Source organism: Triturus cristatus, chromosome 7 (genome assembly GCF_964204655.1).
Source record: "Triturus cristatus chromosome 7, aTriCri1.1, whole genome shotgun sequence".
NCBI lineage: Eukaryota > Metazoa > Chordata > Amphibia > Caudata > Salamandridae > Triturus > Triturus cristatus.
The window spans coordinates 1,760,015,140-1,760,027,412 of NC_140590.1; the positions used below are offsets into that span (position 1 = coordinate 1,760,015,140).

General features: G+C 43.8%; 1 protein-coding gene across 5 annotated transcripts in view; it reads left to right on the forward strand.

The window, feature by feature from the left end:
• LOC146813014 (killer cell lectin-like receptor subfamily B member 1B allele A) overlaps nt 1-12,273 on the forward strand; it is a 699,061-nt gene that overhangs the window by 137,535 nt on the left and 549,253 nt on the right. For 2 of the 5 annotated variants that reach the window (XM_085620040.1, XM_085620041.1), the window contains exon 1: nt 11,065-11,146. The exons of the other annotated variants lie outside the window; for them this stretch is intronic. In XM_085620040.1, coding sequence (XP_085476166.1) covers nt 11,065-11,146 — 82 coding nt within the window. Of the gene's footprint in view, nt 1-11,064; nt 11,147-12,273 lie in introns of those variants that run through there. 5 annotated transcript variants of the gene reach the window in all.

Here is a 12,273-nt window from a genome sequence, read left to right on the forward strand (position 1 = left end):
TATCTCTGTCCACTGCTGGTAGTCATATGCACCCACCCCCATATCTCTGTCCACTGCTGGTAGTCATATGCATTCACGCCTCATATGTCTGGACACTGCTGGGAGTCATATGCACCCACCCCCATATCTCTGTCCACTGCTGGTAGTCATATGCACCCACCCCCATATCTCTGTCCACTGCTGGTAGTCATATGCATCCACCCCCATATCTCTGTCCACTGCTGGTAGTCATATGCACCCACCCCTCATATGTCTGGACAGTGCTGGGAGTCATATGCACCCACCCCTCATATGTCTGGACACTGCTGGGAGTCATATACACCCACCCCTCATATGTCTGGACACTGCTGGTAGTCATATGCACCCACCCCTCATATGTCTGGACACTGCTGGGAGTCATATGCACCCACACCCATATCTCTGTCCACTGCTGGTAGTCATATGCACCCACCCCCATATCTCTGTCCACTGCTGGTAGTCATATGCACCCACCCCTCATATGTCTGGACACTGCTGGTAGTCATATGCACCCACCCCTCATATGTCTGGACACTGCTGGGAGTCATATGCACCCACCCCCATATCTCTGTCCACTGCTGGTAGTCATATGCACCCACCCCCATATCTCTGTCCACTGCTGGTAGTCATATGCACCCACCCCTCATATATCTGGGCACTGCTGGGAGTCATATGCACCCACCCCATATATGTCTGGACACTGCTGGGAGTCATATGCATCCACCCCTCATATGTCTGGACACTGCTGGGAGTCATATGCACCCACCCCCATATCTCTGTCCACTGCTGGTAGTCATATGCACCCACCCCCATATCTCTGTCCACTGCTGGTAGTCATATGCACCCACCCCTCATATGTCTGGACACTGCTGGGAGTCATATGCACCCACCCCCATATCTCTGTCCACTGCTGGTAGTCATATGCACCCACCCCCATATCTCTGTCCACTGCTGGTAGTCATATGCACCCACCCCCATATCTCTGTCCACTGCTGGTAGTCATATGCACCCACCCCTCATATGTCTGGACACTGCTGGGAGTCATATGCACCCACCCCCATATCTCTGTCCACTGCTGGTAGTCATATGCACCCCCCATATCTCTGTCCACTGCTGGTAGTCATATGCACCCACCCCCATATCTCTGTCCACTGCTGATAGTCATATGCACCCACCCCTCATATGTCTGGACACTGCTGGGAGTCATATGCACCCACTCCTCATATGTCTGGACACTGCTGGGAGTCATATGCACCCACCCCTCATATGTCTGGACACTGCTGGGAGTCATATGCACCCACCCAAGCACCCCCTTGGAGCTGTACACTGCTGGCCTGGACCTACACACACACCAATATGAAGGTAACATGTCGGGCCAGTCCTCTAAGCCCACATTCCTGGCGTGTGTACGCCTCGTATCCCAAATATACTGCTGCCGTAACGGGGTACGTGTGACACGCACCGTACCCATGTATTCATTGCGTGTGTTCGGTCCGTATCACAGTTCTAATGGTGCCGAAGGAGTACGTGTGGTATGCACAGTACCCACGCATTCATTGTGTGTGTACGGTCTGTATCACAGTTCTAATGGTGCCATAGGAGTACGTGTGGTACGCACCGTACCCACGCATTCATTGCGTGTGTACGGTCCATATCACTGTTCTAATGGTGCCATAGGAGTACGTGTGGTATGCACCGTACCCACTCATTCATTCCATGTGTACGGTCCGTATCACAGTTCTAATGGTGCCGTAGGAGTACGTATGGTACGCACCGTACCCACGCATTTATTGCGTGTGTACGGTCCGTATCACAGTTCTAATGGTGCAGTAGGGGTACGTGTGGTACGCAGCGTACCCACGCATTCATTGCGTGTGTACGGTCCATATCACAGTTCTACTGTGCCGTAGGAGTACGTGTGACACGCACCGTACCCACGCATTCATTGCGTGTGTATGGTCCGCATCACAGTTCTAATGGTGCCGTAGGGGTACGTGTGGTGCGCACCGTACCCACGCATTCATAGCGTGTGTACGGTCCGTATCACAGTTCTAATGGTGCCGTAGGGGTACGTGTGGTACGCACCGTACCCACGCATTCATTGCGTGAGTATGGTCCGTATCACTATTCTAATGGTGCCATAGGGGTACGTGTGGTACGCACCATACCCACGCATTCATTGCATGTGTACGGTCCGTATCACTGTTCTATTGTGCCGTAGGGGTACGTGTGGAACGCACCGTACCCACGCATTCATTGTGTGTGTACGGTCCGTATCACTTTTCTAATGGTGCCGTAGGGGTACGTGTGGTATGCACCGTACACGTCCACTTCTGTTGTTGTGGTACGCAGGGGTTGCTGGACATGCCTCCCCAAGTGACCAGACCCTGGTGGTAATGTATGGCCTCCATATTAAAGGTTTGGGTTTGAGTATGGGGTATGTTTCCTGCCCCTCACCCCCACCCTGGCCCCTGGGTGTTGTTCTCACCTTCTGCGGCGTGTGAGTCAGGTGCAGTGCACCAGGTCGTAGGCCAAGAGGACCGGGATGACACGTACGACGGGGTTCATGGCGTGTACGTCGCGTACCGGGGCTCTGTTGTAGGATTCTGCTTTCCCGGCTGTTTTTCGCTCCCGTAATCAAAGAGACGTACATAGGGACGAATCGTACTTGCTGGGCCGGAAACCGCTGCTTAAATACATCCGGACGTCGCGTACAAGCAGTTCCGGATCAGAATCGTTGGTTTTTTTTAGCCGTATGGTCTTTTGTATGATTCGTACAGAAAAAGGCTTTCTGTACGAATCGTACTTCCTAGGTTGTAAGATGAGTTTACCGGGTACGAGTCGTACGGAGAAAACGCTCCGTACAACAATTCGTACTGCCTTTTTACAGGATCGGAATCGGCCCCTATATGTACAGTGATCTGATACCCTGATGAGTCACGTTCATGCTATATAAAACTCTGTAAATAAATAAATAAATAAATTAACTTCACTACTTTTTTCCAATCTATCCAATCTGGACACAAAATCACACATTGAGACCTTCCTTTAAACAGATCAAATGAAGATTTACCATTGGAGGCGAGGGGGACATGTGAAAAGCTGCAATCCTCTGTGGAAATCCGTTTTTCCAGTCTAAACTATTCCGTTTCGGTAAGTGGATGCTCTTTTATAATGTCTTATTCAGACTTTCTGCAACCCCATTGGTTTCTGGATGGTAGACAAAGCTTTTCCTGTGATGAATACCACATAATGAAAAAACTCTTCTATTTCATTTGAATGGAATTAAGATGATTATCTGCAAAAATAGATTTGGGGAAACTCTCTCATTTGAAAACATCCTCCAAAAATATCTCCAGCATACGAAATTCCCTGAACACATGCAACCTCCAAATAACTTGAATATAAATCCGGCACAACCATTAGAATTATAAAGTATTATGTTCCCCTCTTAACTGTCCAACAATATCAATTGCAACGTCTTTCCAAGGATGATTAGGACGCTTTCTGCAAATCATGGATACTGGCTGAGTGGTCAAAACCTTCTCATTATTTTTGCATCCTAATCACCCTCTAACCAAATGTTCCACTTAAATATCCATGACAGCCCACCAAATATTAGCATGCAATAACTCTTTGGTCTTAACTACTCCCATCTGAACAAGATGAGCTTGAGTCACAAGTCCACCCTTCAGACCCACGGAAGGAACGAGGCTAGTTCCCCTTAATAACTTCTGTCTGGAGGCAGCTAGTCTTTCACTGCTTTTCTAATGACCCAGCTTTATCAGACAGACAATGTTTTATAATATTCGCCTAATCCGGATTGTTCTCGGTTTCACTTTTCCACAGTTCCTCAGATATTATTCCCAAAGTCACCTCACACACATTCACCTGTTCTTCATAAATTAACCCATTTTGTACATCATCCACATCTGAATGAGATACCAACTGGGATAAGCAATCTGCTGAAACATTCCTCGTTCCTGGTATATATTGCATCATAGAATTAAACTACTGAAGTGCAGTTACCCATTTTATAATCTTTGAAGAGATTGAATCCAATCCTTTATTTATGAACATTTCCTTCAAAGGCATATTATAAGTCCATACCTTAAACATAGTGCCCAAACCAATTTTTCGAATTTTCTCAATGCCCAAAAAATGGCAAGTTCTTCCACCTTAATTACTGAGACATTGACAATGGGATTAGAGGTGAGAGAATAGCAACAGAGAAACCTTTGATGAAGGGCGAAGGTACATCATCTTCATAAGAAGTGGCTTTGAGAGTTGAGTATGTCTGCAAGATCAGAGAGAGATAGAGCTTTTAAGGATGACCTTGGTGGAATTCTACAGGAAGGGGTGGGTGTGAAGAGGTGAAGCAGACCTGGTGTTGACAATGTGCAGTCAGATCATATTTTTTTTACTGAAGAAGTGGTTAATGGCATTGCACTTTTCTGGTTTTCTGTGAAGTTAGGAACAGGGGGCTTTTGCAGTTGGTTGATGCAGTCCTTGATCATGCTGAAAAGTGTTCTGCTTCTGCTGGTGACTTCATTTATGTTGTTAGTATAGTACTTTGCTGTGGTTGATGTGATGAGCTGGTTGTTTTAGTTTGGATTGATTTTAGTATCATGAGTTCCTCAGGAGTTCTGTTCTTCTTCCATTTTCTTATTTCTCTGTGAACAGAACGTTTATTACAAGCAAGATTGTTAGAGCACTAGGGTGATGAAGGGCTTGGCTTGCACTAACATGTTTTCATTAGGGTATTAATGTTCACAGTGAAGTGTTGAAGTTGTTTAGGAGGGTACTGGTGATGGACGAGGAGTTGATAGGCTGAGAGAGGAGTTAAAGCATCAGGTTGTCTATGAACAAGTCTTGAAGAATCACAAACCTTGTGATCCTTCAAGACTCACAGACATACAGCACAGCATGTACTAAAGACATATAGCACACAATAAGACCCTCATATGTGAGAAAACACCATTATCCAATATAAGCATGTGTGCTGCATTCTGTTTCACCACCTGCACTGCACCACATAAGCAAATAATGTGGCATGTGCAAGTCGAAAATGTCATGGTAGGGTGGCAAGAGGTAGTCAGAGAGAAAAAGAAAACAGAAGAAGGGAAAGGTGCACCGTCATAAAGGAAAAAGAAGCACAGAGCCATGGTGGACTGCACCCAGTAACAAACACAAAACAAGCATTGGCATAGCCAATAGGTCTCGCCTTTGGTACCTTATAAGTGTTTAGTTATCCAGCACAATATCCTTGGTGCAACAACATCAAGTGTTGCATGGCTAAACACTTCTAGGTCCCAAAGGCGAGACCTATTGGCTATGCCAATGCTTGTTTTTAGATAGGGTTGCCACATTTTAAAAGGCATGGTACTTTCTGCAATATCTGTTGCTCTTGAAAACTTTAAATTCATGTCTAGTATACAAAACTGAAAATGTTAACTAGTGCATAATCGATTTGGTAGGAGAAGGGATCTGCTTATCAAAAAAGTAAGCCAGATGTCAATGGTGGAAAGAGGGGTGGCTACATTGCTGCCTATAGGCAGAACGGTTATTTTTTTAAGCACCACTGCTACTTTCCTATTTATTTTACCCAATGTATAACAAGCATAGGTGAAGAGAGATGTGTATCTATCTCCATCATCTTTTTTATCGTTGTTATAAGAAGACGCATTAAATAAACAAAACAGAGAAATGCAACATCAACCTGGATCAATGGATATTTAAAAGTGTCGTTCTGCGTTTAAAAAACTTCAGGATTCCTCTTAGTTTGGGTGCAATTATCTGCTGCCATGAAGAAACACTCTTTGCCCGTGCCTCTCAGAAAATGTACTGTGCCTGAAACATTTGGAGCAGTGGTTCGACTCTGATTTTAGACCCAGTATCCCTGATCAATACAGATTGTTTAGTTTATGGGACAGATCAGCAGAGCACATTGCTGCTCTGATATGTCGTAAGAATAAACGGTAAATTAGGAGGAGGATGGCAATCTAATAAAGGGCTAAATAGTGGTCAGCAGGCCCATCGTGACATCTCTCAATTTAAAATAAAAATGGCTGATGCCTCTCAAATACCAGAGAGGCTGGGGCAGTCAATCGTATTGATGCTGACTGGAGACCAACTACGCCCGCCTCTTTCATCTATTGACCTTTTGTAACAAGTGGGAGGGGTGGGGGGAGTGCACACGCGCGCACACACAGGAGACAACTCTTGCAGCTGGGTGGGCTTAGCCTTGAAGAAGTAAACAAATGGGGGGGTGGGGGAGTTCATGCGCGCACACGTGCTAAGCAGCAACTGTTTGCTCTTTTTCAAAGCACACACTCGTGCCTGTGGCGCAACGCTGTGCACTCCGCAAGCTGTATGCCTCCACAAGCACGAGTATGTGCTTGGAAAAAGAGCTGTATGACGGCTAAAGGTCTCCTATGCAGCGCATGAACGCTGCGTAGGCGATACCTAAAAAAACACGCAGTGCATGAAAGGAGAATGGAGAGGAGGAAAGGAAAGGAGGGAGGTGAGATGTAGATGAAGAAAAGCAGCTAGTGAGGGAGAGCGAGGAAGTGTATATCTCTGCCTCCTAATGTATACAGTGATACAATATCTAAATATGAGGAATGACAACTATCTTTCCTGGGCCTGTCTCATCTAATGTATAGCTCTGCTGACCAAGAAACACAATAGTGATTCTTTCATTGTGTCATGAAATACTGTTTTTTGACATCACAATAGTTATTCTAGATTAGAAATAATAAAGCGTCAGTGATACCATCAAGATTACGTTTTACTGGAGAACCACATTCTGACATTTCATGACACATAACATGACCAGGCTTTGAGACACAAACTCCCACTACCACCTCTTTCGAAATTAAGTGCCACATTCAACCACTTTCAGATAGGTTCCCACAAACACACTTTTATATTAATAAAGCATGAAATTCAACTGAGCTTTCCCCACTGGTGTTGAGAGGTGAGCTCTCACACACCGCTCAGTAGAGGTGGGCGAGCCACTAACAGTTCAGGGTGAAGTCCTCTTGGAACCCCGAACCTCAATGACCTGAGCTTATACGGGAGGAGATTTGGTCTAGTGGCTAGAGATGCACATGGGGAACCAGCAGTGGCGTAGCCAATGAGTCATGAGCCCCAGTGCAATGAAGCAAGTGCCCTCCCCCCCCCCCAGCTGCCGTTTGAATTGTAATATAAATAATCACCACTCAAAATAAACAAGTTGAAATGCTCACAGCATCAGAATAATCAAACAGGAGATGCATACAAGATCAGTCATTCACAATACCTGTTGCATCAGAACACTTCCCAACTTCAAACCTCCATGTCGTCAGAAAACTGAAAAACAACTCACAGCATCACATGGATCACAACCAATGGAGAGCTACTACATCAGGACAGTAGCAGCAACACTGCACTCAAAAGGTGGAAACTTACATCAAAACTCCGGAGGTAAAACATGTTCATCCTTAACCTCTAGTGCGGTCATTCCAGTGCCTTTCACAGACTCCAAATTCAAACATCAAAGTGCCTGTGGCGCCTAAATGCACACTAGTTTGAAACGTAAGCCATTTACCAGAAAATATACTCCGAAACAAACAAATGCACTCTGATGGTTATACACACACAGTTCGCACACTCGAAACAAGTATTTCTTTTTAAGTATGCACCAAGACGCACAAACTGTGTAACAAAAGCATGTGCGCAAATGTGTACGAACTTTTTTAGTAAACATAAATCCTCGAGCACACAAACATGGTCTCCGTACTGTAGGAGCTTCCCATTATCACACTAGCTGCACACACAACTTTATACTTCTGCATTGTACAGAAAGCTCCACAGTTATTAGTGTGCACTTTTAGTTGTACCGTGTACTAGCATGCATGTAAAACTGTTGTCCGCAAAGTCCAGAATGAAGATATGTTATTTGGTCTGGTCAGAACCCCCTACATAAATTCAACTTCACCTACACGCATGAGCCCACACATGTATAGTATCTGCACTTGTACGAACAACCAGTTTTGTAATTACACATTCTACCTTAGTAACGGACTCATGGCGCTGCAGATAAGTACCAGGAAAATGCAGTGAGGGGACTAGCCAGATCCCGACGCAGTGACACATGTACAAATGCAACGAGCCTTGGCATCTTAAAATAACAAGCGGCCGTGTGCCCGCGAAAGTGAAAGTAATCTCGGTCAAGTGTGGCGCGCGCGCCCGCGCACATGCACTGCAACTCTAAGCTGGCCTGGTAGCACTTTTTGGAGCCCTCTCAAAATGTCTCGCCAGACCAGCGCATGCGCTGGGTTAGGCGAGACCTAAAGAAGGAGGCAGTCCTCCAAAAACTCACATGTTCCTCAGTTTTGTCTTCCACTCTTCCACAGGAAAATAGAGTGGAAGAAAAAGGTACACAGGGAAAGAGTGTGAGAAACAAAAAATAAATGGTGAAATCACCTAAGCTTACAGTGCGTTGGTGAGTGTCCCATGGTGAAATATACTCATATTCCCATAGTGATTCACAAGGCCTTCTTTCTGAACTCCAAGATCGCTGAATGTCATTTTGTAATGAAGATATTTGTTAATGTTCTTTCATTTTTCTCTTTTCAAAACTCAGTCATATGAGAGAGTTTTCCTCCTGACAAGACGATTCCTTGTTTTGACACCATGTAGACATTTGTGATTTTATTATAAATTATTTGACCACTCACACTGGTAAAATACAGAATGTGGACAAGGCAGAGGTAAAACTGGAGGATGCACTCCTTAAATGTTTTAACCAGTGGGACCAACCCATTGCAGGTGTTAGCCAGTTGTTCTCATTGTAACCATTATTTTTATCTTTACAATAAACCAGGCTGACTTGCACTATTCATTGTCCGGATCTTCTTCACATTAAAATTGTGAAATTAACCCAAATTCTTCTATTCTACTTTCAAAGGAGTGGTGATGGTGAGACCAGACCTGAAATCATTCTTGTTAAAACTAGGTCAGAGATTTCCTAGCAATTCTTGTGTGAAAGGGAGAGAGCAGGACAGCTATTAAGGTACAGCACTGTTATTTTCTTTCCCTGCGCTGACACATTTGAGGCTGTCGTGCACCAACGCACACACCACTGGGTCACAGTGCTGTCTGTAAGGAATAGTTTAACACTTTTCCTGCTTTGTATGTGTGCTTCACAATGCAGTACACAGGCGAATCAGGAAAAAGAGGAGAGATGAAAAAATTGTGTCTGCCTCAAGGCGGTGTACGTTTTTGGCATAACTCCTTTCTAGGATTGTTTGTAGACACAGATTTGTATCAGTCCCCATGGGGGGTTATATAGAAATGTCCACGTACCCCCCATAGAATGCCCCTTCAGCCCCTTGAGTAGGGAATCTTTTCGTGAATCTGGGCTCAAGTGTGGTTTGTACTAGCTGAACCCCACTGCTAAGAAGTAGAAGAGAAGATCAGAGACATGTCTATTTGTGTTGCCCAGGACTGTATTTTACTTCCTCTCGAAAGCAGCCCAAAATCTGCTAATGGAAACCCTTCACTAAATGTATGATACCTCCCATTCACACTGAATTATGTATTGATAAGCATTAGAAGATTGTGTTGCTTTTTGGTGTGAAAATGCAAAATGTTCTGCTGATAACTGCAGGTTTTCAATCCTTGTTTTATGCAGGCGATTTTATGTTTGAGCGAAAGGTTATGAACGAGTAAGGGAAGAATAGTACACCAGCACCAAGACTGAGGGCACGATGTAGAATATGATGATAATGGGAAACCATCTGATTACTGGTGGGAGTCCTTATTCTGTCCAGTGGAGGAACTTGAACTGGTGGATTCTGCTGGATTCTGCTCTGGATATAATTGTGAAACACAATCCTAGGCACGTTACTGGGTCATATCAAATATACAGACCTATACAGAGCGAATTGATACTGCCATAGACTCAGTGTACTGCCAACTCAAGTTAAAAACCTCATTTTATTAATACGAATTCATGATAAAAATATTTGTGTCAAACATACAAATTTAAAGAGGTTAAGACAATGTAACATAATTTGCAAATCTAGACAACATATAAAGCTATACACTCAACAAACAAATGTGAAATAATTCATAAAGAAATTAACATAACTAAATACAAAGACAAAACATATATATGGAAATTTGTTTCATGTTGTAACATCGTTGCTCAGTGATGGAAATTTCTTGTTATTTCTACACGCGTTTCGGCGTGCAAAGCGCCTTCTTCAGGACAGCCACAAACTTTCCTAAACAAAAAATAAACATACACTAAGTCTATAAATAGTTGTACACTGAGTCTTGATATTAAACATATATATTGTTGCTATGTAGCATACATCGATAGAAAACGTCTCTGTGTGTAAAGTTAAAAAGTGAACAAAGATTAATAACGACAGATAGAGATAACAAAGTGAAAAAGAGAAACCAGATGTGTCTCAAAAGCTTCATCTAGACTATACGGTGTCAAAAGAAGGAAATAAGATCCAGCTAAGTACCCCAAGGAATGTATGAGTATAATTATAGAGTTAAGAATAGAGGCAAAGCAAAGACAAACACCTCATGCGATATCTCCAACAGTCAAGGGAATCTTCTGCTCTGGATATTGCATTTCCTTCTGAAAACCTATGAGTTTCTATGGCCACTGATCTCGAAATCAAGCTCTACCTTATTTACACAGCGAGCACTCTTGTCTTCAGCCATTCTGAACTCTAATGTAGCAAAACAGGGTCTTGTGTAGCCAAGGCTACTCATCTGCTGTCATGCCTATGGCAATTTTACACCCAACACCATTTAAAATTTGAAGATTTAAGGTGTAAAATGTCCACTGCTTGAGTTTCTTCTATAGTTGTTCGGTGGTTTGTGGGTTTCTCTGCACCACACAACACCTTCTATCTGACGGCTGGTGGTTTCTAGTTCTTGTGCACGGTATAGAGAGCAGTGACACCGCCAAGCAGCTGCACGAGAAACATCTCAAAGCTCAGACCCTCCATTCAGAAGTCCAGTTTTCTAAGTTTAATAATGGAAGATGAAGAGGGGTACACAGCTCTGCAGTTCCAGGGGAGGAGGAAACTAGAGGATAGATGTGAAGAGGCACAGAGAGGTGAGAACTCCCCTTATTCTTGCCACTTTCCATCTTTCTTCTAACAATGTAAATATATTGCACCTGAAGGAACACTCAACATCATTTTCTTTCACTCAGAGGGTCGCATGAGGACTACGGGTGCATTCCTGCCAGGGCTATCAACTTAGTACAGTAACTTTCAAAGAGAGGATTGCATTGGAATCGTGGATTTGCAACAGCATACACCTTTGTTAATGTGTATTTTAAGGCTTTAACATATCTCTAATGGGCAAACAAACCTTATGGCAACTAGCACTCATATTCTGGTTACCAGACTACTCTTGAATTTCCCATGCAGTAAACACCACCACTGCTTCTTTAAATCTTGAGAACAATTTCTGCTTGTTTCCAATGGTTAGTTTTTATAGCAGTGATGTGAATCCCGCTGGTGCAGCACTGCTCTTTAGGTATGCACATGTAACCCTATAGAAACAAAGTAGCTAAAGTGAGCAAACGATGAATATTTTAAATATTTTTAACACATACATTGCACTCTTACTAGGGGCCATTATCAAAGTAACAATCTTGACGAAGGGCCTGCTTTAAAGTTAGGTGGAAAGGCTATTACTCCATCAGGGGACGGAGTAAAGTACTGTGCATCTCTGATGGAGTCCCCGCGTGCCAAAGTTTGAGATGTTCACCGGCCCAGCACACATCTCTAGCATTTGCAGGAACTGCTGTCATGGAGATTCCTTCAAGTGCATCCTTACAGACGACTCCATCAACATGATGACGCCCAGCAAACTACAATGTTTTTTTAAGTTTCCAAAACAAAAAGCCAACGTGTGATTTATTTTTGGAAAATAAAAAGAGCAATGACCCATCGCCATGGGAACTTCCATGGCGTGGGGGTGGGGCATTTTGCAATGTTCACTTCTTCTTACCCATTTCCCCAAGAACTAATACCCAGCACCCCTCAGATAGAAGATTTTGAATGGTGACAAGAATCCACAAACCATTCAACAACTATCAAGGGAAATCAAGCGATGAAAAATTCAGACCCTAAATATTTATGTTTTGAAAGGTGCAGGGTGTAAAACTGCACCAGGCCTGACAGCAGGCGAGTAGACTTGGTTACACAAGACTCCGTTTTGGATCAGAAGGTT